Source organism: Fusarium poae, chromosome 3 (assembly GCF_019609905.1).
Source record: "Fusarium poae strain DAOMC 252244 chromosome 3, whole genome shotgun sequence".
In the NCBI taxonomy this organism is placed as follows: domain Eukaryota; kingdom Fungi; phylum Ascomycota; class Sordariomycetes; order Hypocreales; family Nectriaceae; genus Fusarium; species Fusarium poae.
The window spans coordinates 7221141-7244533 of record NC_058401.1 but is presented as its reverse complement, the minus strand read 5'-3'; the positions used below and the strand labels follow the sequence as shown (position 1 = coordinate 7244533).

Below are 23393 nucleotides of genomic sequence, written 5' to 3'. Positions count from 1 at the left end.
TGATGTGAGGCAATAAACCGGCTCATGCCTTGCTCAAATTTCTCAATACCTTCGTAATCTTAGTCCCCCGTTGTCAACTGATGTCGATAAGCTATGGATATGGTCGTCAAAAGTTGTCGTAGCAACCCATTTCTGTACTTCGTCGTCTGTCATACCACTATTAGAAACAGTCTGCAAAACCGCACTTGTCTCTGGGGACACGATCTGCGATACAGCCTGCCATGTGTTGCCCAAAATGGATAGTTTTGTTGAAGCGAGGAACCACCCTACTGTGATGAGCATAAGAGCCATGTGCGATATTATAAGTGCCAGGACGATTATGAGTCCCGTCCACTGTGAAGGAACCAGAACACGTTTGACATTGACCGTGATAATGGATTGCTCTCTTGTCCAGTATGGCAGCATATCGTGGAAGATCATTTGGGAGAAGCGTGAAAACAAGGTTTGAACGGCGATTGCTGGATCACCAGTGTCATGAAGAATCATCTGCACTAGAAAAGAATGCTCAGAGTGGGCTGGCCAAAGCAGCCACGATGCCAGATAGCCCATAAGAGCGTCATTGTTGAAAGCCCATCCACCTGCGATCTGAAAGTCAAAAAGACTCATGCGAATCAATTTACCAATAGCGGCATCCATAACTTCGAAGTCCTGGGTAGCCAGGCTCTGGGGTTCCGAATGCACCTTGAGATCCAGAATGCCTCGTGCCTTGAGGTCGAATTCAGAACCACCTATGCCCAACTGCTCGAGGTACTGCGTTCCATTCGCGGACTTCTGTTTCAACTCTTTTAACTTTGCTTGTGGCCTAGGCTCTGATGATATGGCTTTCCCTGACATGGTCACGTTGTATAGGAGCGGCATGCTCGGAGCGGTGAAGCAGACGGTAGCTTGTAGTATTTCAGACCCATTGGCTGCAAACGCAGCAGTCCAAGGACCATCCTTGACAAACTTATCCATTTGAAGGTCGTCTATAGCCGCGACTGTAGCCCAGTTCTCGGTTGATCCTGTCCAGTAAGGTATGACCTCATTCAGATTCAGAATAGAGCTTGAATTTAAGAGAAGGACAGACTGGAATGTGTAGGGGCGACCGGACAGTGGGTCTTTCAGACTCGCATTGACAGCACTGATGTCAATATTCGGGAAGCTGCATATCGACAAAGGCCAGGAATCTGAGGTCCCATCCCAATAATTGTTAAGCCGACATGTTATCTGTGCCACATGGGTGCCGTTGATTCTTGGCCCTGATTCCCAACTGGCCAAAGTGTCCATTTCGGCTTGCAGATAAAGTCCTTCCGTGAGTTCACTGCCTGTGTATTTGTATTCAAGGGTGGTGTTGGTAAATGTTGGCGCGACACAAACTGTCCTGCTGTTGGTGACAATGGCAGGCCCCTCATAATACTCAAGAGACGCCCTATCCTCCATTGTGTCAAAGGGAAGCGAAGCTTGATAGATGTCGCCCGTATCCGAGACGTGTTTCAGTGTACTATCGTGATCAGTCGCGTTGAGGCGAGTCTCGGCAAATCTCCAGTGCGCCTGCGGCTTTGACTGCCAGAAGGAAGTTCCGGCAGGGTCTGCCATAGCCTTTTGGAGATCGAACCCAAGTGCGATGGGTCTTGTGGTGCGTGGGGCAGCGATTTGGAACATGTTAAAGTCGGAGAGTAAGATGGTGGATGCAAGAGTCATGACGGACCCGACCACGAAAGACAGAAGAGGAAGAACCCAATTGACCGACACAGCTTTTCGAGATGTTCTGTGACGGGCAATCAAGAATATATCCCATGGGCTTGCGCTATCTATAAAAGCTCTGGACAAAGACAGACTAGCGAGGTCTGAAAGCCGTGTACCGGTTGTCTCGAGAATAATAGCTGCCATTGACGCAGCTAAGAGACCAATCTGAAAGTCCATGGCTACTCGGATCGCAGCAGAACAGAGAGTTACGGCTCGTGCTGCATTGTCTTCAAAGACGATACTATCCCAAAGCTTGGGTCGGGGAAGCTGCCTTCTGGCAAGAGAAGCACCGTACCAGATGAAGACAAGAAAAGCACTGGCGGCCAACATTACGACCGTTCCCAGTGTGATGACCCACCATCCAAGATAGCCAACTCTTCGTTGCCATGGCTGACGTTGTAGTGTTCGGGGGTGTGGGTTCGTTGATGCATATTGTTGCATAGGATGGGGGTTCAGCTCGGTTGCTGTTGGAAATGACGTCTGCTTTCCAGCGTTGTAGACTCCATAGTCGTACTGGTCATGGTGATGTGTGGGAGAATGATAGACTGTGTGTCCTGCGTTGGTGTTCGAGTCATGCTCGTCAACGTTGTAGACTTGACTATACTGAGCCATAAGGACGATTTGCGGATTTGGTCAACTGGTAGATGAAAAAACCAGAAGAAGAGGGGCAATAGTCTTTATAAATTTGCAGGGTCAAAGGCTCAAGGAGGCCTTGGACTAGTCTCTTTTTGAGGGCTGAATGTCTTGAACACCAGAAAGCTGAATGTGTCGTCGTGTCGTTCTAGATAGGACTAATTCTGTCTGCCTCCATTCTGGACATTGTCACCATTTGGTCAAAGTTCTTAGGTGTATTTACAGAAGACGCTGGTCGTGTACGCTTTGCCGTAGTCTTGTCGTTTGTGCGTAAAATAACTTGTCTCTCCATAAAGAACAAACATGATGCTTAACTTGAGAAGTCGGGATATTGTGGCAATGGCGCCACTATATTAAGCTTCTTTTCAAAGAATGCACTAGGCATTGCACTATACCTAATTATCTCGCTGGGCCTCACATTTCCAATCTCAGCCAGCCACATTTTACCATGTTCAGACAGATCACTACTGCTCTTGTTGTCTTGATTACCTAAAAGGCTCCAGAGATGCCCAAGGCTATTCAAGTCATGTCGTCTTCCTCACCGATCGGGCAGGTAAGATGTAAAGTAAGTACAACCTCTGCACAAGCCCATCTTGAGCTGAGATGCCCAACCCTAACAGCATTGCCGAGGCCGAATGGCAGCCCTTGAACTTTTGGTATATGAATCAAAACTCGGACTACTTTAATCTGAGTGTTCTAAGATCCCCTTGCTTAATTTAACATGTAGATAAAGAGGAAATCACCGCCCTGGTGATACTCTGTCACACTTTGAGGTTCTGTAGACATCTCCGTCCAGCGACGGAGATCCGCCGTCGAGTAGTTGACATGCATTCTTACACCCAGCAGGGCTAGCCTTTCTAACACACACACTGAAACACAACATTAGAAAGGTCTAGTTATAGCTTGTAATCTCTCCTAATTAATAGTACAGTTGATAATATTTACCATTCTCCAAGGTATAATAGCTTAAAACAAAGGTTCATATATAACTTCCATTAATCTTCATTATTCGTGAAGCTAAGTAATACTGCCCTATACTTCTGAGGCCCGAATCGCTAGGTGCCTATCCTTGCTGCCAGAGTATCGTCTTGTCTCCAATAATGCTAACCTTGTCGATCTCAGCAACCTCATTATCCGTAAGCCTCCATCCAAGCGCTTCAATAGCACATTTCGCTTGGTCGACGTTCCTGATTCCAACAACGGGCAGCACTCCCTTACTGATATTATAGTTCAACGCAACTGCGGCAATACTCTTGCTCCGTCTCTCAGCAACCCTCTGCAAAGTGTCAAGGACAGGCTCAAGATCTTCCATCTTGTAGCTGCTAAAACGGTGTGATTTTGGCGGCGGGTTATCCTTGGTGTATTTACCCGTCAACCTTCCCTGGGCGAGTGACGAGTATGATTGGAAGATCATACCGCTGGCTTTGCACTTTTCAATATTACCGGTGAGTTCGGGGTAGCGACGGAGGATGTTGTACTCGCATTGGTTTGTAGCGAGGGGAATGTTGAACTTGGCAAGCTCATCGTTGATCTTCTGAACGTCTTCAACGTTATAGTTGGCTACGCCAATGGAGTGAGCAAGCCCTTGTTCAACGCACTGAGCCATGCCCTCCGCAATGTTGGCGATGCTCTGTGGGTGAATTGGCCCGTGAACGAGATAAATGTCGACATATTCGAGGTTCATTCGCTGAAGACTGGCCTTGAGACTTTTGATGGGCGCATCGACGGGATGAATGAAGTTGGCGGCCTTGAGAGGAGTGCTAAAGTACTTTGTCTGTATGACAATGGTCTCTCGAGGAATATCCTTGACGAGTTCTCCGATTATGCGCTCACTCTCTCCATTTCCATACGCTTCGGCAGTGTCAATAAAGTTGATACCCGCCTCCCATAGCGTCTTCCAAGCCAGGATGACCTGGGGCAGTTCCTTTTCGTCCCATTGCCACGTTGACTTGTCGCCCCACGACCAAGCCCCGATGCAGATATGCGATGCCTTTACGGGCTTTCGAGGACTCGGAAACTCAACACGAGACCTGGGTTCTGGGCAGTATGATGTGGGAAGAACGTTGGCACCGGCTGTTTCTGGGTCTGCCCAGTTGGGTTTCTTGGAATGAAATCCCGATACAGCGGACATGCCTGCTGAAAGGCCTGCCTGTAGTGCTTTATCCATAATGAAACAGTTCGGGAATACTTGGCGTATGTGGAGAATAAAGCGTTGAGGAACTTGACGAAAAGAAAAACCAAGAAAGATATCAAGCTACTTTTTTATTAATTCCAGGTACTATTATATGGCATTATACCTGTTGAGATGTCAGTGGTGATTTTATAATAATAGTGCTGATACTTCTTAAAGTTATGTCGAGTTGTTTACGTGAGGGTAGGGGTAATGAGAGTCATCATGACGATATTTTAACTCTGCTATGACTTTTCATTGTCGTAGCAGTATCAGACTGAAACATGGCATAACAAATAAGGACACGGTAATTTTTAATTCCCTGATTAGCTAATCTCTACCTACGCCTCAATGACGTTATTGTTTATCCGTACATATATCTATATCACCCTATTAACAAGGCACGTAATGGAATGTTGCGCGATTGTTTGACTTGGCTTGACCAATAATATCACATGTTTATATCTTCGTTTTCACATGCTAAGATATACTGACCTTGAACATCCATTCCAGCAACAGTATAGTATATAAATAATCCTCATGACCTTCCTCTGCTGTCTGTCTTTTCAACTCTCACATACTCCTATTTTGACATCGCCAAAATGGATTTCGACGACCCCAAAAACACAAAGTCTTACTCTGATGCACTCAAGGTTGACCCTAATTCTATCATTTCAACTTCAATTTATACAGTTCCCGTGACTGTTGAGTGAAAGCCATATCAGCCGGGAGTTGACAAGCCCAGACTGGCCCATGCAGGTAACGGTCCGCAGCTCGAATTGGAGATGCTGTCTAACTTACCACTCGTAGGCGTTGCAAGAGCCAATCTTGCTGCTACTCATGAGCGTCCTGAGGGGACGACCGATAATGATTGGGCTGATCGACATCGCGACCAAACCGTAGGCATTGCATATACTCTTCAGAACAAATTGCTGATCTCTCCCAGGTTCTGCAACAACATTGCGATTTCTTTGACAAGGTACTTTCCATCCCCATCAAGTATTTCGATTTGTGACTAACGTTGTAAAGGATCACGATGGCGTGATATGGCCGCTCGATACATTTAGAGGTTTCTACCAACTGGGTTACGGGATCATCCTTTCTATCATCTCGGTCCTCGTCATCCACGGCAACTTCTCATACCCAACACAGTCGTCGCTTCTCCCTGATCCCTTCTTCCGAATCTACATTGACAACATTCATAAGGATAAGCATGGCAGCGACACTGGAACTTATGACACTGAAGGACGCTTCATTCCACAGAAGTTTGAGGACATGTTCTCCAAATATGCGGAAGGTCGTGATTACTTGACGATATGGGATGTCATCAGCTTGATGAAGGGGCAGAGATTGATCGCTGATCCCATCGGATGGGGAGGAGCTTTCTTTGAATGTAAGTGAATGATCATCTATGTCACTTGCACCACCTAAGACTAATTCATTGTACAGGGTTGGCGACTTATATCTTACTTTGGCCAGATGATGGACGTATGATGAAGGAGGATATCAGAGGAATCTACGACGGGAGTGTCTTTTACAAGGTCGCTGCTCGAAGGGCCCAGAAGTGATGGCTTCCTTTGTTATACAAACGCTAAGCTGCCGGAAGAGCGTGCTGCTACTTCCAGTGTGATGGGGGCCATTTCTGCTGGGTGCAACCATATCCTAGATTTGACAGCCGAGAGGCTGAGCAACTGTAGCCAACCACGAGATTCTACAGGCCACACACCTTAATGTCTCCAAATGATTGTACATATTGTAGCTGATAACTTCAGTCTTCCTCTACTATGTGCACCATTTGTTCTGCTTCGCTATCAACATCTGTTATGGCTTATCTATGCTACCTTGCTCCATAATGGTCAGCTAGCATTGGGCATCTTAACCCAAGATCATAGTGAAACATTTCTTTTTGGTATTTCATCCACTCTTTCTATCGTTTACAAGAACGAATCCTCGGCTTCCTTGAATCTGGCTATAATTTCCCTAGTGGCTTCCAAAGGCAGCGCTTCTACTGTGCGTCCCATATTGCCCGTCATTGTCTCAGCCATACAAAGTGCGTTGTATATAGCCTCTTCTGTAGCATCTGCTGTTGCTTCAAAGAGACCATTGATAGTTTGGTTATCGGTCGCTTCCACGTTGATGAGGCCGGGCTTGAACGGATCAACTTCCCTGTGTTGACCGGTGACTGTTTGCACGGGTATCTCTGCCGCTGTAGAAAACGCGAGAAAGAGATCTCCAGAGGGGTTGTGAGCATAACTACCCACACGTGCAAGGCCCATGGTCGCTCGCTTAGCCAAACGCTGGAGCTGACCAGGAAGAAGCGGCGCATCTGTGGCGATGATGACGATGATGGACCCATCCTTCTTGTCCTTTGCCTCGTCGTACTCTTTGTCATGCGCAGCGGCGGCTGAGTTAGTTGCGTTTCTCTTTTGTAGAATCCGTCCAACTGGGACGCCCGATATGTGTAGATGCTGGAGTCTCCCGTAATTGGCCTGGACAAGTGCGGCAACAGTGTACGATGTATCATTCTCCCCAGCCACGATTCTACTGCTGGTTCCAGTGCCGCCTTTCCACCCTTGGCACAACATACCTGTCCCACCGCCCGCGTTCCCCTCGGCAATCGGCTCCTCGGAAGCATTGGTAATACCATCCACAACGTGTTCCGGGGTCACCGCAAACTGTCTTAGGTCGTTGAGGTGCCCGTCAAACGTCTCAGCGACGACTGGCAGCAGGAACCAATCAACGCCCTCTTTGCCTTGTCCATAATGCTTAATGGCGTATTTGTAGATGCCGGTATAGCATGGCCCTACGGCAAAACTATTGGTTATGAGAATGGGTGAATGAAGAAGACCGCTTTCTTCGATCCAGTGCGTTCCAGTCATTTCTCCCGATCCATTGAGGCGGAAGACGCCAGCATGACAGGCTTTATGAAACCAGTCTTTCCGAGGGAGGATAGTCGTTAATCCCGTGTTGATCTGCCCACTCTCATCGCGGATAGTGGTTGTGTGGGCAAGGACTCCAGGTACGTCTGTAATACCGTTTTTAGGACCAGGTGTATAAGAACCAAGATATGCTTCTGGTATAACGTCGCGAAGCCTGCCGCGGGTTTTTTGGTCAGACACATTTGCTGTCACTGCTTGAGGCATGTGTATTCTGTTGAGATTACTATACGAGTTTTCAAAACAGGACAATGGCTACTCTCACTTATTTATAAAGATACATTGCAATTAGAAAAGATAGAATGTTCGCGGCATTAATTGCTCAGTATTGGAAATGAGTCATGCCGCTTTACTTATCTCTGCTAATCTTATTATTTGCAGTCTATCCGTAAAAAGGAAGGTATTAAGTAGCGTATATACAGAAGCAGTTAGTCATGTGACTAAAACATCTATGTTTATGTAGATACCCTAGACTTTTGAGGTTTGTAAGAGTTAAACTAGAACATCTTCATGGTACTCAGCCTCCCTCTGCAATGCCAACTTGGATATTGTTTCCCTGGAAGAATCTCACATCATCTTTCAAACATTCGAGGGATGAAAATAGAAAAGACAGGCGTTGCCACTCAATAAGCTCAGCAACTGACAAGAAGGTGAGAAGTTGTCATCTCTAATTTCTTGCTGTTGTCTTTCAGTAAGCTCGTTATTCTCAACTATCAGGTAGGCGATCTGACACGGGACCACTAGTCAGGTAGTTAGTTACCCTTGTCAAGAAATGTCAAAGAAGGTTCAGGTCATGCCACATTTAGTTAGTCTTAATTTATCTGTCGCGCTACCGAGGTTACTGTATCCATAGGTCTTTTCCATAACATAAACCCGTCTAAGGAACATATAGATAGTTGGGAACTCAAACTCTCCAACTAATTAGGCAATACGTACTCTAAATTGACATTTCAGGACGAGCCGCATGTTTATATGTTTGTTTCTCTCCCGTTGTCTTCATGCACGATGTGATACCCCCCCGCGACGAACCCTGCATGAACTGACACGTCTCCCCATGTCAATTTATGTCAATCAACTAATCACAATTAATCAGACCCTCCTTTGTAACCTCTCATTCGTTCGTTTATTATCCAGAATTACCAACGAATTTACCGAGCCCCCAAATCAGGAGAAGGTATGCCTCCCCTGACCGAAATTCTCAACTCATTCCTTGCCATCAAGATTTTCTCTTTTCTCCTCTCTTTTCTGCGAAACATTGACGTTTATCCGTGCCCGAAACTTTAAAAAAAAACCACAACCTCAAGGGAGATTCTATCTCTTTACAGGTACTCATCATGTCAACACCGCCCGCGGCTGCAACAAGCCCCAAAAGTGAAAAGAGCCCCGCCAAGAGCAGGACCAAAAGTCCCTCAAAGAGCCCCTCACAAGAGGCGCAGACAAACGTGGGAGATACCGGTGTTTTGGAACCCGAGCATTGGCAACAACTCGCCGAGGTGAGACAAGACAGACACTACAGTGTTTCAGATGCTGTTGGTAACATAGACCCATAACAATACTAACAATAACCAAGGAAGACGACAATCCCGATGATGACGCTCATTCTTTGAGTGAAGAGAGTCTCAACTCTTCTACAGCTTCTGTCACTTCTAGTATCTTTGAATATCGCAAGCTGCATGGCAGGACATATCATCGCGAAATTGGCAGCGCTCAATATTGGTAATCATATTCCTTCACTCACATATTGTCAACATAGGCTTACCGAACCAGGGCTGCTAATGACGACCGACAAAGCGAAGTACTTGATATCAAGTAAGTTGAACTAAACTTGGCATCAACAATTCATTATTAACTTTACAAGTCATCACTGTCTGACTCTTGGCATCGGAGGAAAGCTTCATCTCGCGCCTATTGATACAAGCAAGATTACGGTAAGTCAGGAATGAGAGATGATTATAGTGATCTGGAAGCTAACAAATATTTGAAGAAAGCTCTTGATATCGGAACTGGCACCGGTATTTGGGCTTTGTAAGTTTAATGTACACCTTGTGGAATATAACATACTGATCCAGGACAGGGATTTCGCTGATGAACATCCCAACATTCAAGTAATCGGTACCGATGTTTCTCCTATCCAGCCTTCTTGGGTCTCACCGAATGTTCAATTGTTGGTTACTCCAAGAAAAGCCATAACACCCTTTTTTCGAAACTAACAGGCTGCCGTAGTGAAATCGAAGATTGCACCCAAGAATGGACTTTTGCACCCAACTCAGCCGACTACATTCACGTCCGATGGCTCATTGGTGCTATCCCTGATTGGTATAGATTCTTCAGTGAAGCATACAAGACTTGCAAGCCGGGAGGTTGGGTTGAGAGTTTCGAACCGTCAGGTATCATCACCAGCGACGACGGCACTGTCAAGGAGAACTCAGCTTTGGACCAGTGGGGCAAGATCTTCATTGAGGGCGGCAAGAAGTTGGGCTCAAGCTTTACAATTTACGAAGATGAGATCCAGCGGAAAGCCATGGAGGCTGCTGGCTTTGTTGATATTCAGCAATTTGAGTACAAGGTAGATACCACGTTTTCACAATGCCGGCAAGAGCTAACAATCCATAACAGACCCCTATCGGAGGATGGGCAAAGGATTCAGCACTGAAAGAGCTGGGTCAATTCGCCAAGATGGCCTTCCTTGCCGACCCTGAAGGATTCGTCCTTTTCGTTGCCAACACAATCGGTTGGTCGGAGTCTGAGATTCACGTCTTCCTTGCGCATGCACGCAAAGAGATTCATTCAGGCAAGCACCATCCTTACTATAAACAGCGTGTAGTCTGGGGACGCAAGCCCGAACAGTAACTGGTTATGGAAGAGGGTTTGCCCATAAGAATAGTAGTCTTGGTAAAGTGAGCAACAGTGAGATCAGTGCACTGAAATAAACTCGTTGAATTCTTGAATATTACCATGCAAGCGGCAGTCATTACCATCCACAACCCCTCTTTCGCCACTACCCCTCTTTTGCCAGGTAAAATAAAAAAAGCTCTACTAAAACTTACTAACTTTACTTATATAGAATTTAATTAAATTAATAGAAATATATAAAATTATTTATTTAATAAGTTATAAGTAAATTAATTTATTATACTTTGGTTTTTTTTATTATCTGCTGTAACTATCTAGTTAGTTAGTAGGGTATATTTTTCTTTCTAACTTCTATAACTAAGTCAGTCTTTAATACTGACTTTTACTTACTTAAAGAGATAAATTCTACCCTAATAGGTATATAATAAGTTACCTCTTTTAATATAGACTTTTTACTAGCTAGAGTTTCTCTAAGAGTTATAAAATATTTATTAAGATTTAGTATTACTTTTTTTTTCTTTTCTTTTTTTAGTTAAGCTAATTCTTCCTTTAGGCTAGTAATCTTCTATATATATACTACTACTGTCTACTAGTAAGCTTTAAAGCTCTTAGCTATTATATTATATTATCTTTATATCTTTAGTATCTTATTTAACCTAAGATTATAAATTTAATAGCTTATCTATAGTATATTATCTAAGCCAAGATATAGCCTAGGTTTAGGAGTTACTCTTAGGCTACTATTTGGCCTATCTTATTAGATTTTAAGGTATTATAATGCTTTTATATATAAAATTAGCCAGTTTCTAGTAATCCTTTAGCCTAATAGTATATTCTTCTTAATTATTCTAACTTAGTAAGCTTTAGTATAGGCCCTAATAAAATTAACCTTATTTATTAGAGTAGAATTAGTTAATAAAGTAAACCTTTTTAACTTTTATTAATATATAGCCTTTAATATATTAAATACTCTATTATCTAGTGGCTAGAGTTTATAAGAGCAGTATATTAGTAAATAGCAGTAATAAATATTATTTAAAAAGTATATAGCTATCTATTTATCTTTCTATTAGTTAGTATTAATCTTAAGGTAGAGAAAATAGAGAATATACTATTATATAGCTTTTATAACTATCTAAAATAATTAGTCTAATATCTAACTTATTAGTAGGTATAATCTAGGGTAAATAAACTCTTTTAAGCTATTTAATACTTATATAGTTATTAGTCTACCTGTTAGGCAATATTATATAATATTAGTCTACTATCTGCTTAAATTCCTTAAGAAACTATTATTTCTATAGTTCTTTTCCCTTAAAGATTATACTAGGAACTAAAGTATAGCTATTAGCAGTAATAGCTTTAATAAATAAAGTCTAATTTTAAGTTTATAGTCCTTTAAGAAATACCTTATACTTTAGGTCTATACTTCTAATAATTAAGCTATCTAGGCCTAAATAAAGAGAATTAATTAATTAAAATATAAGTATAAATAAGTAGTAAAGGTAAATACTTATTAAAACTAGTTATAATACCTCCTTTATTAATATTAATAGTATTTTCAGGCTTAATCTAGCTATACTGGCTATCTTAAATATTAAAGTATTAATAAACCGCTTTAAGGGTAAAAAAGTTAAATCTTTTAACTTCTTAATATTTACTTATCTTAGTCTTTAGATCTATATAGTAATTAATAAACTTAATTACCTAGTTATATCCTAAGTTAAGATATTTACTTTATTATCTTAATAAGCCTATAATATAAGTGCAGATTTAACTATAGGATAAAGTATAGCCTAAAGACTTCTAGCGAAGAATCTAAAAAGCTAGCCTATCCTCTTATCTCTTAGATAACTATTAATAAAGGTAGATCTACTTTTTTATAGCCCTATAGCTATAAAGTCTATTGATTAGAGTCCTTTAGGGCACTCCCTATCTATAAGTAGCTTAAGGGGGTAAAAAGCTATTATTAGTAATATCTAATATAGCCTTTGCTATATTATTCTCTAGGTATTTCTATTAAAGTCTTAACTTAAGTATTTTTATATTATTATTAAAGATAAAGACTAAAAAATAAGGTAAAAAGTAGTAAGGAATTTAATAATTAAACTAATAATATTTCTATAGTATAGTATATATAAATTATATACCCTATATAGCCTTATAAGGTTAGAATTATTATATTTAATTATTTTTATAATTAATAGAGGTAATTTCTCTTAAGTAGCTATATATTTAGGCTAACTTTTATATAAGTAAAATTAATAAGTTTTAGTAGAACTTTTTTTATTTTACCTGGCGAAAAAGGGGTAGTGGCGAAAGAGGGGTTGTGGATGGTAGTACGTAATATACCGTCTGAGTATTGTCCAATAATAACAAGGCCGAGGCAACTTGGTCAACCCTCTTCGGCCAAGCAAACTAAAACACCAACGCTAAACTTGATTTACACAGCGGGACGACGAGCCGATGTCCGTGACAAGGATCTCCTCCGTCGATATTGCGGGGGTTTCAGTTGACTTCTACCCGATAAATGATACTTAAACTGCACCCCGCATCGGCTTTGTTTCTCTACCAATATCAACTGACATTCCGAACATTTGTTAGCATCATGATTTACCAGTCCGAGAACCCAAACATCTCTTGTTAGTGGTCACGGGTATCAGATCTTGTATTACTTCGACTAACTTGTACTGGCAGTTTCACCAAACCAGACATTATGGTCATGGATTTTCGAGTCCAAGACATTCGCGTATGGAGATGAGGCTCCAGGCTTTACCGATGCCATCACCAAGAAGCATATCAGCTACGGGTTACTGAAAGATTATGCAACATCGTTGTCTTCAGTCCTCGTTGCTCAGTATGGACTGAAACATAACGACACGGTGATTGTCTACGGCAGGAACTCCATCTGGTGGCCTGTTGCTACTCTTGCTACTATCCGCGTCGGGGGTGTAGCTTGCGGAGTATCGCCAGACTACACCGTTGACGAGCTTGCTTACAGTCTCAAGACTAGCAAGTCAAAGATCATGTTTGCTACCGTTGAAAATATCGATAAAGCCCATGCCGCAGCTGTCAAAGTCGGGATCCCTAAGAAGAACGTGATTCTCTTGGAAGGCTCCCATGAGGGAAGCACGAGCATACAGGTACTTCTGGAGAAATCAAGCGGTGTTACAGAAGTACCCCCATTTCAAATCCCCAAGGACAAGACCAATGCCGATGTTTGCACATTTCTTTGCTTCAGCAGCGGTACTACCGGTCTTCCGAAAGCGGTCATGATATCACACGCCAACATTATCGCCCAATGCCTCCAAGTGGCAGACCTCACGCTTCCTAGTCATAACAAAATCCTGGCAGCTTTGCCGTTCTATCACATCACCGGCATCGTGCATCAACTGCACTTCCCAATCTACCTCAATGCCAATGTTTACGTCTTGGCCAAGTTCACGCTAGACACGCTTCTGCAGACTGCATCGGAGAACATGATCAAGGAGCTTCTCCTTGTCCCGCCCATCATTATTCGTCTAGTCCGCGAACCCAAGTTGGTGGCAAAATATGACTTGTCTCATGTTGAACGCTTTTCGTCCGGAGCAGCCCCTTTATCGCGAGAAATTCTTACTCTACTTGAGAAAGCCTTTCCTGGAACCGGTTTTAAGCAGGGTTATGGCATGACCGAGTCATGTTCCTGTATTGTCGCCCATCCACTTGGAAAGTATGCCTACAAGTATGCTGACAAGGTGGGTACACTGGTGGGATCTACAGAGCTCCGAATAGTAGATATTGAAACTGGAAAGGACTGCGAGGTCAATAAACCGGGTGAAATCTGGGCTCGTGGGCCACAAATGGCTATGGGGTATCTGGACAACCCCAAGGCAACGCAAGACACCTTTGATAAAGATGGGTTCTTGCATACTGGCGACATAGGATATATCGACGAAGAAGGCTTCCTGTCTATCACAGATAGGCTGAAGGAAATGATCAAAGTCAAAGGAATTGCAGTGGCTCCAGCGGAACTCGAGAACCTGCTCCAAGGACAACCTCAGGTTGACGATGTCGCTGTGTGCGGTATTCCTGATGAGCTTGCTGGTGAGCGGCCGAAGGCATTTGTCGTGTTGAATTCTTCGCACTCCTCAAGACCTGCTGAAGCAGCAAAGGAGATCTTTGAAAACGTCAAGAAAGCAACAGCGCGACACAAATGGCTTGAAGAGATTGAGATTGTCTCTGCGATACCGAAAAGTCCGGCAGGAAAGATTCTCAGGCGTAAGCTGCAGGGCAAATCTGTTGATGGCAGTAACAATATTGTTGTCAAGGATGATAGACTTGTATCAAAGCTTTAGAAAGGGTGTAGACGGGGACAAATTAACGAAACCTTCGTCACTTCCTCAATATACAGTTGTTCTTTATGACTCAGTCACAGTGTCCATAGATAATTGGGTTCTATGACAAGATATCTTCGTTGCTAGCATGAGACAAAGAGGCCACGGTTGAATAGGGAAAACTGGGCGAAACCCCAGGGAAAACCTCAACCCAACAGTCTACCAAAACTCCAAAAACAACTGTCAACAGACCCGCTGTACATTGTATGACGAAGTTCCCGCCTGCGTACACAATAGGGTTAGGCGACCTAGTAGTGGTAGCAGAGTAATGAGTTCTCAGTGGTCATCATGTCCTTGACCTTCAGATCATCGGCCAAATCCATCATAAGCAGGGTGTCATCAAGAGATGCGCGGGGTGGCTTAGTTCCATCGAATTGATCTTGGGTCTTGTCACCCGCAAACTCGATAAGGCGAACCTTGGGATCCTCCTGCTGCCAAAGTGACCACAGACGATCGATCTGGGTGTGGTGAAGGAAGAATAAGGGGTCTGGGTTGTTAGCTGATAACTCATTGAAATGGGTCTTTGGGTATTTTCTTACCACTAGGCGAAGTGTTGGGAACCATGTCACCACCAATAGAGCTGTGGATAGCACCGTGAGGACCGCCCTCAAGAGTATAACGATATTCGTCGTAGTTGTCAACGGCTTGGACTTTCTTGACAGTCTCAGGGGTGTAAGCGTCAGAGAACATATTTCCGATGTTGCTGGTTCCGTCGTTCCAGTTGCGAGACAAGCAATGGGGATCCCTCTTAGTGCCGAGATACTCGGGATGGAGGTCCTTGAACGGTCCGTCATCAAGACACTTCCTAACATCTCTTCCATTGTTGATCGACTCGGTTCTGTTTGGGCTACCGTTTCCACCGAATCCAGTCTTTGCATCCCAGATGGCAGACTTGGGGACATTGTCGCTATCGAGGGACCAATCCCAATACCTGAATGTTGGTGATTAGTGTATGCAATAGTAGAGTTGTTTTGATGCTAAGTCTTACGGCATGACCCCTTCATAGCCACATTTCTTCAATGCACCCTCATATACATGGACAAAGTACCTATGCCAAGGTAGGAAAGAAGCAACGGAGTGGACTGAGGTTGCAGATTTTAGCACCTATGCTGGATAAAAGTGTGGATGAGATCTAGAGGTAGGATACGTACTCTGCTTGTCAAGATGCGAGTGAACATGAGGGAAATCGTTGTAGAGAGTCGAGTTAAGGCCGAGTCGCGAGGGTATTGTCGCAAGACACAGAACTGCATCGATGTATTGTTGACGGGTGGACTGATCGAGCTGTCGCCATTCAACACGCTTTGTTGGGTTTTCGCACGATTTGGGGACGGCGGCCGCAGCAGCGAGGGCTGGAAGAGTAAACGAGAAGAAACGCATTTTGGAGATAGTTTCGGAGTTCGATACTATAAGCCAGTGACGAAATAAGAGTAAGAAACAAGAGTAAAAGGCTCAATTTGTGTAATGATCAAAAACTTCAAATAATACAGCATTACATACATGCCTTTGTACTTCTGTATCTCTCCTTTCTGGATAACAACGACATGTTGAATACGAGGTCTAGTCCGTGCCGATCACCAAGCTAGGGACGAAGCATACTTCGTCCAAGCGGAAGAATCGACATACAGGGTTGTTCGAACCCAATTGACCGAGCGTCGGGTCAAAACATTCGTTCTGGTCTATTTAGCTCTGTGATTTGCATGAGCTATGACTGAATGGACTGGAAAGAGTGTCCACCGACTGCATTATACCGGTACATGGGAGACTCGGGTTGCAACTTCCAGGGGGTCTAATGTGCTAGCAATGCTTTGATGGAGATCAATCAGTAGGAGATGTACTGGTCTCCCCAGAGATTACTCCGGTATCACCTCTGTCTCCATCACCATAGCCTTGTCAATTGTGACTATTTATATCCGCACCTACGCCACGTCTCGTATAGCTGAATGGATTCTCTGGTAGAGCTTCGGTATTGAACTCGGACGTATATAACATTATGTGACGAATCAACCACAGCTACGACCCTGCACATACAGTTTAAACAATAGCTAATTCGTTTCCTGCAGAACCACAAATGGATACCCGGCGTGAGACCCTCGACACCCAGACAGTGGCACCCCAACAGTAATTTATGCCATAGCAATCCGTTCAAAAAGCTGCGCCGTCTCTTTTGGCATGCTCAAAAATGGAAAATGACCAGAGAGCAGGTGTTCCACTTTATTAAATCCTCCTGCCTGGATAATATTGGCTTGAATCGCCGCAGGTAGAACTTGATCATTTTCACACTTGACATATGTCGTAGGGATCTTGACATCCGAATTGATAAAGCCTGCGAGATGATCGAAGCTTTTACGGCTTTGGCTTCCCAGGACCTTTTTCCAAGCCTCGTCTTGTTCGCTGGTCGACAGATCGCTGTAGAAGGATGCTTTGAAGGTGTCGTGTAGATGCACAAGGCCACCCGTCTGTTTTTCATTCATACTTTTAGCCAAGTCTGCGTCTTGGTAGGATTTTGACTCACCTCGTGTGAATGATTAGGCATCACGGGCCCTTGTTCTGTCGTGCCATAAATGTTCCTGTCTCGCACAGTAAACGCGAATCCAGCGACAGCCGCATATCCTTTGATTCCTCCAGCAAGTCCTTTTGCCTTTCGTTCCTCCAAAGTATAGCCTTCAATAGCGAGGAGGCCCACAAGACTTCCGTAGCTGTGACCAAAGAGAACAACTTCAGAGCCCTCATCAAGCTCCTTCGCTATGTTGTCGTGAATCTCTTTGACGTCGTCGAGCATGCCTTTGTCGGCAAGGGCTTTGCATTCATCATGGGTGGGATTTTCTATCGGTACGTTTCCACAGGTTGTTAACCTGATGACCTTGGCTGTGAAGCCGTCCTCTCGGAGAATATTGGCAACATCCTCGTAAATATCGGGACTGCAAAAACCACCAGGGACTATAACAATGAGGGGTTTGTTCTGAGTCATTTTCGTAATAATAGTCGGAAAGTAAATAGATTGCAGAGAGACTGAGGTACTGGAGTTTGATGGGTCATGCATAGATTTTATACCAAGATGGTTACTCCTTAGAAACTAACCTGAAGTAGCAAGTAGGCTGACTGTATCATGAAGACAGGGCTTTGATTCGATAACTGGCCAATCCTGCCAAACTCCAATTACCCGCATCGAATCATAGATCGCTCTAGGTAGCCAGCCGCCGGGTTTACATCCTTCAGTGGGTAGTTTCACAACGAACAAAATTAGTGATGAATTGAAATGGGGCCATCAAAGGATTTGGGGGCTAAGCACAATGCAATGTGAAGATGCCAGAGGGATGGCATGGTTGGCACCAGATACAGTTCAATGAGGCATTAAATTCAAGAGCAAAACATATGGTCTATCCCCTACCTGCCTCCGTACTGGTCTCCAACATCATCAACCTAAAGCGCAACTGGACAACTTCAATTTCCAAAAGAATTTTATGCTTAGCGTCTCTTGCAGAAGAATTCGCTCTTGGACAAGAGAGGACCAAGGTAAGATTCAGGAACTATTGGGATATTGTTAGTTATTTAAATAACAGAACTCATATTATGGTAAAACTTACCAAGCTTTCCTTCTCCGAAGCTGCTGCAAAGCGAACCCCAGTTCGGGTCGTTATCGCAGTTTGTGAACTGCTTGACGGTAGTGGAGGGAGTGGCACCTGAGTAGTCCCACTCGCAGAAGCCATGAGTAGCCTGTGAATCATGTTAGCGAGAGTCCCACATCTCAGAAGCATGGTCAACTTACAAGACAGGTGATGCCAAGAGTAGCGGGGTCAAACTCGGGAGTCTTGCCAGCACAGTCCTCAATCTTGAAGAGTTCAGCCATATCTGCCCATCCCTCGTCAATGATAGACACCATAAGATCAATATGGGTGTTTTCCCAGTCATTGGGGTTGTGGAGGGCATAAGTGTTCTTGGCCTCTTCATCGACGAACCATTGGTTGCAGGTGCCAGCAGCACCAAGTCCGTCACATGAGATCTCACCAGTGTCTCTGGCGACGTCCATAGCAATGACGCCGGTGCTTCGAGAAGAGACGATGCCGTTGGCCTTGAGGGCACTTGAGAGGATGAAGAGTTGAAGCTGTCGGTAAAGAGTGCTGGCTTGAATAGTGAGCGAAGTGGTGACTCGCTGAGAGAAACCACCTTCTGCGCAAGCGGCAAGGAATAGTTCATGGTCACCCTGAATTTCCTTGACACTGTCAAGAAGGTTCTGTTGGTATGTCTCAACAAGCTTAGCCAACGAGGAACCAATATCACCGAGCTGAATAAAGCGGTCATTCGCTTTCTGAGTGATCTTCAAAGGCTTGCCGAGCTTGCCAGCCAGGTCCAAGGCAGCAGAAAGACCACCCCTGATTAGACCAACACCGGTACCTGCATCTCCAGGAATAAGACCAGTGAATATGGATACAACTCCAAGGGTGGAAGATAGGATACTGAAGACTTCGTTCTGGGGCGTGTTGGCTTCGACGGGAGGAGCAACCTTGGCGACGATAGCATCGACTGTTTGGCCAGCAAGGGATGCGCCATTGCTGAGAGCTTGGGAGTACTGGTTGAAGAATTGGTAGACGGTGTAGATGTTCCAGAGAGCCTGCGCTCAGTTAGCGTGATAGTCGGAGGGAGTGAAAGGCATCATACGTAGAATTGCTGGTTAGACTCGTACTTTTCAACGCTCTTGGTGTTGAAAGGTGGGCAAGTATCGCTTGTGATCAGGTTGCAAGTGAGACCAGTGAAACCCTGTAAAATGGATTAGCTAGGTTAAGCCAGTATTAGTATCCAAACTTACATTGGCTTGGAGGAAACATTGTGCAAAACCAAGTGCCTCGCAGTTAGCCGCATCACCATTTTCGGCAACCCAGTCCTTGATGTACTTGTCCATATCCACTACTCCATGTCAACCAATATCCCATCATCTTTTTCGTTTCTACTCACATGCTTTCCAGCACTCAGCCTTTAGGCCAGTGGCAGAGTTGGGTGCACAGTCGACATCGGGGGCAGCGGGAGCAGGCTCTGGTGCGGGATCTGTAACATTCTCCTGGCGTTCGACCAACGGGACAGCAGAAACGATAGTGGAGACCGAGAGTGTAGTCAACACGGCCTTAAAGAGAGACATGGTTGCGCTGCAACGAAAGAATGAATATTTAACTTGTGAAAAGAAAGACTGTGACTGGCACCAAAAGTAAAAGAAAGAAGAGGAAGAGGCTTGCTCGTTGAATAGTCAATGAATCGACGATGACGTTTGATGTTATATAAGTCCAAACAATCGTTGTATCGGCAGTCAGTCATGTAATCCACAGTTCGTCTTCCCCCATGACTGATAGTCGGCAGTTAACTCTAAAGAAATTACCTCGACGTAATCGGACGAGATGTTGCTCCAATGACAGAAACCAGTTCCTGGCAGCAGCCGGCTTGGCAGGGCTTCAGGGTGAACTTTAAATACCGGGGATCTGGTCTTATCCTTTAACCGTCATATCTGTAAGAGGAATGTGCATAGCGCCTCACTGTCGTCCTGAAACTCGTCATCCCAAGATGATCCCTGTTCACTGTCCAAAGAGGGCTTTTCGTATTGTTGTAGGGACAGGGCAAGTATCCTGGAAATGGTTTTGAAGACGACGATCTGCCGTGTCGGTCCGACGCGGGGACTCAAAATAGAGATCGATGGTTGCAACGATGACATGTTGACAAGTGTCAATAGAGTTATGTTTTCATACATTTCAAATTGCTTTTGTCTACTCTGCTTGTCCTATAAAGAATGACTCGTTCATATCAAGATGAAACTGACTACGGATCCGCCGTTGGGAAGACCCCTGTTCATCCTCCCCACGTGCCAATGCCAATGGTGTCACACCTGATGAGATGATACTTGTTCCAAGTTTTGTGTGATTGAAGTTATCACAAACCGTTTGCAGATTATTTGGGGGTCTCTTCATCTGGTCAAAACAAGCGACAATTCACTCTTTAGGTACATGAAAGAGCTTTTGTCAACGGACTGTTGCTTACCGATTGAGATCATTCGTTTCATGTCTCTTGGCAAATCCGACAATAGAGTTTAGATTGAAAGTCTTTTACCGTTTACTCGCAGACGTTGAAGTCAATCGCTGGGTTTATAATCAGATGGAAAGTTTATTCTTTGACCACTTTTGTTGTTGAACTTGTCAGACAAAAGAAAGGGCAATTTATGGTAGGCGTTCATCCGTATCAGACATTGGCACTTAGCACTGACATTTAAAGTGAATAAGACAATACCATAATCGGCAGGTACACATATAGCCGAGAGTTTAATTCTCGTATTTACAAATACCGCGATAGAAAAATAACAGCCAGTCTGGTAAGTAGTTCCAGTCTAAAGATGTTCATCACCCTTGAATTTCAGAAAACTCTTGGACATGATTAAAAGAACACTACAACCCTTGCTAATATTAATAAGGTCTTACATCATATGAGATACTACTTGTTCAAGTTCTGTGTAATTAAAAGATCTCATCTAAGTTAAATTTACTTACTGTAAACAATCCATTGGCTGAAAAGTGCCTATCATGTCGGAAATACTATCGTGCATCCAAGTTCCCAAATCGATCTGGTAATCCCCGAGTATCGTCTCAAAATTACTCCACGCCTCTGGATTACCAGCCTCGCCCACCCCAAAGCCAGGCTGAAGACCGTCCTGTGATGTAGGCAGCAAGCTATCTTCAGATCTCAACGGTCCAGTCGTTGCTTCTCCGTCGCATTCTATCGTAGCAGCGACAAGATGATCGAACGCCTTGCGTGCCTGCACTGCTCTCGGCCATCGCTCTGAGATGATGTACAGCATTGTGCTGCACGCTCGCACGCTTCTGCTAAACTTGGGACTAAAGATGGACGAGTCAAGGCAGAAACAGTACACCATAACCAAGCCGGCGACAAAGTTGGCATGTAATGAAAGTAACGAGAAGGAAATGTACGTCTGCTGGTCATGGAGGCGTTTAGACAAGATGCAAATCTGTCCCGCGGAGTGAACGATCTCGTGAAACGTCGGGGTCCGCGGGGTGAGGGTGGGTAAGAAGGGAAGATTAAGCAAAATGATGGCTTTGTGGTATTGTATCATGTGATAGTCCGTTGTGAGGTAAGGATGCGGCGTATTCTCAGGTCCAGTTTGAGGAATACCGGCCTTCCACTCTTCCAAAGCCTCTCGAAGACGAGCCACCTTGTGTGGTTTTATCGCCGAAACATCCTTGTCCACACGACAAACCGTATGTGAAATCCTGGAATCAATTTTTTGTAGCCTGAAGATGTGAATGGCAGGCGTAAGAGCGGTAATCCGCGAAGGGTTTTGATCCGATTCAGCGATGGCCGTGACGATGGTTTCGTCAGTATCCAGTTCGTCGTCAACGTTGGCTGGGAGCGGGACGTCAATGTCTCTATCAGCAATAGAGTGAGGTCGACCCATAGTCCGGGCAACTGATCTCTCCAACATGTATGTCGTCCAAAAGATGCGTTTTCGCCTCTCATCGAGGTATGGAGGGAGGTTAGTGGTTTGCCGGTGAAGGCCGTTATCGATGCAGTACCTCATTGTTGTTTCGGTCATCCACCTGGTTATTCTTAGAATGTCTATTTATGTTTTCATCGTGCAGTAGTGACTTACCAAACACCAGGCCCGGTTGATGACCTCAATTGGTAGATAGTGAGAAGAAGCATTGTTTCCAAGCTCTCGAGACTACCTGTCGCGAATACAAAGTCTGCATCTGCCATTGCACAGGCATAATGTCGCTGCATCTCTCAAGTTAGGCATGTTGATTATGTGCAGGGACAAGTTCTAACCGTTGGAGATGAATGATCATCATCATTGCTCAGCTGCAAGTAACGTGCTCCAATGGCATAAACCAGTTGCAATGTCGCATAGTCACATTTATTCCGGATATCCTCTGAACGCACAGCTTTATGCGCTGGTATCAGCTCGTTCCTAGCCTGGTGTAACAATTGAACTCTTTTACGAGACAGGAAGGGGTGCTTAGGATGTACCCTCGCATAGTACGCTTCGATGAGTTTATCGCCGACTTCCTTGCTGGGCAAATCTGAGCCGCCAGAGACTTGATCGTCCCCAGTCTGCTGCCCGACGTTGTCGTGCATGCTTATTGAAGAGCTTGTTGCGGTATTCAATTGGTGAAGATCTGCTGCCTGGTCGCTTTGGTGTGCATCGACTGGGGGTAATGCTAATCTCAGTAGCTTCGTAAGAGGATAGCCGCTTGAGGTTCCCAGGAAAGAATCTGGGCATGGAGCAACAATCCCAGCGCTAGCTTCCAGGTCAGAAACAGCTGTTTCGCTAGCGTTTGCTGGCTCATTGATGTTGGGTTGAGTGACGACCTTGGGTAGCATCTGTTGCTGTTGGATAGAGGAACTGCTTGTTGGACTGGCGACGCTTGACCGCGGCGAAGCTACCTCGGCCTGTAACCTTGCGATTTGACGCTCGAGTGACTTGACATACTCGGCTGGATACGATTGATTGGCACCGTAGGAGCATTTCTCTCCTGCATCGCTGCAATTTGAGCACGCTGGAAATCCATTATCGCAGCGCTGCTTGCGGCTCTTGCACCGACTACAAGCAGCAAGACCTCGAGGACGACGACGATTGGGTCTCAAACTCGTTGATTTGACTTGTGAATCAGACATTAGTGGTGCGCCGTTGAGGGTTACATTATATTGGCGAAG

The 23393-nt window shown here is 44.6% G+C and overlaps 10 protein-coding genes across 10 annotated transcripts; 3 read left to right on the top strand and 7 right to left on the bottom strand.

Moving 5' to 3' along the window:
• Window positions 1–42: 42 nt before the first annotated feature.
• Window positions 43–2337, bottom strand: FPOAC1_009831 (uncharacterized protein; the record flags this gene model as incomplete). Its single annotated transcript, XM_044854246.1, has 1 exon — window positions 43–2337. The coding sequence occupies one exon, from the start codon at window positions 2335–2337 to the stop codon at window positions 43–45; it is 2295 nt and encodes a 764-aa protein (XP_044706916.1).
• Window positions 2338–3421: 1084 nt separating this feature from the next.
• Window positions 3422–4525, bottom strand: FPOAC1_009830 (uncharacterized protein; the record flags this gene model as incomplete). Its single annotated transcript, XM_044854245.1, has 1 exon — window positions 3422–4525. The coding sequence occupies one exon, from the start codon at window positions 4523–4525 to the stop codon at window positions 3422–3424; it is 1104 nt and encodes a 367-aa protein (XP_044706915.1).
• A 605-nt stretch (window positions 4526–5130) lies between these two features.
• FPOAC1_009829 (uncharacterized protein) lies at window positions 5131–6096 on the top strand (the record flags this gene model as incomplete). The annotated part of the gene is made up of 6 exons (XM_044854244.1): window positions 5131–5181; window positions 5245–5287; window positions 5339–5427; window positions 5475–5507; window positions 5558–5921; window positions 5978–6096. 6 exons carry the CDS (start codon window positions 5131–5133, stop codon window positions 6094–6096), a joined length of 699 nt encoding a protein of 232 aa, XP_044706914.1.
• A 366-nt stretch (window positions 6097–6462) lies between these two features.
• FPOAC1_009828 (uncharacterized protein) lies at window positions 6463–7671 on the bottom strand (the record flags this gene model as incomplete). The annotated part of the gene is made up of 1 exon (XM_044854243.1): window positions 6463–7671. One exon carries the CDS (start codon window positions 7669–7671, stop codon window positions 6463–6465), a length of 1209 nt encoding a protein of 402 aa, XP_044706913.1.
• Window positions 7672–8798: 1127 nt separating this feature from the next.
• FPOAC1_009827 (uncharacterized protein) lies at window positions 8799–10314 on the top strand (the record flags this gene model as incomplete). The annotated part of the gene is made up of 8 exons (XM_044854242.1): window positions 8799–8957; window positions 9035–9180; window positions 9232–9273; window positions 9323–9392; window positions 9449–9489; window positions 9539–9628; window positions 9688–10030; window positions 10081–10314. 8 exons carry the CDS (start codon window positions 8799–8801, stop codon window positions 10312–10314), a joined length of 1125 nt encoding a protein of 374 aa, XP_044706912.1.
• Window positions 10315–12847: 2533 nt separating this feature from the next.
• FPOAC1_009826 (uncharacterized protein) lies at window positions 12848–14651 on the top strand (the record flags this gene model as incomplete). Its single annotated transcript, XM_044854241.1, has 2 exons — window positions 12848–12959; window positions 13015–14651. The coding sequence occupies 2 exons, from the start codon at window positions 12848–12850 to the stop codon at window positions 14649–14651; spliced, it is 1749 nt and encodes a 582-aa protein (XP_044706911.1).
• A 287-nt stretch (window positions 14652–14938) lies between these two features.
• FPOAC1_009825 (uncharacterized protein) lies at window positions 14939–16067 on the bottom strand (the record flags this gene model as incomplete). The annotated part of the gene is made up of 4 exons (XM_044854240.1): window positions 14939–15177; window positions 15230–15621; window positions 15679–15772; window positions 15842–16067. The coding sequence occupies 4 exons, from the start codon at window positions 16065–16067 to the stop codon at window positions 14939–14941; spliced, it is 951 nt and encodes a 316-aa protein (XP_044706910.1).
• A 746-nt stretch (window positions 16068–16813) lies between these two features.
• On the bottom strand, window positions 16814–17658 carry FPOAC1_009824 (uncharacterized protein; the record flags this gene model as incomplete). Its single annotated transcript, XM_044854239.1, has 2 exons — window positions 16814–17146; window positions 17203–17658. 2 exons carry the CDS (start codon window positions 17656–17658, stop codon window positions 16814–16816), a joined length of 789 nt encoding a protein of 262 aa, XP_044706909.1.
• A 497-nt stretch (window positions 17659–18155) lies between these two features.
• Window positions 18156–19821, bottom strand: FPOAC1_009823 (uncharacterized protein; the record flags this gene model as incomplete). The annotated part of the gene is made up of 6 exons (XM_044854238.1): window positions 18156–18217; window positions 18275–18404; window positions 18457–19299; window positions 19347–19445; window positions 19495–19592; window positions 19641–19821. 6 exons carry the CDS (start codon window positions 19819–19821, stop codon window positions 18156–18158), a joined length of 1413 nt encoding a protein of 470 aa, XP_044706908.1.
• Window positions 19822–21207: 1386 nt separating this feature from the next.
• On the bottom strand, window positions 21208–23354 carry FPOAC1_009822 (uncharacterized protein; the record flags this gene model as incomplete). The annotated part of the gene is made up of 3 exons (XM_044854237.1): window positions 21208–22276; window positions 22330–22454; window positions 22506–23354. 3 exons carry the CDS (start codon window positions 23352–23354, stop codon window positions 21208–21210), a joined length of 2043 nt encoding a protein of 680 aa, XP_044706907.1.
• Between the last annotated feature and the right edge of the window lie 39 nt (window positions 23355–23393).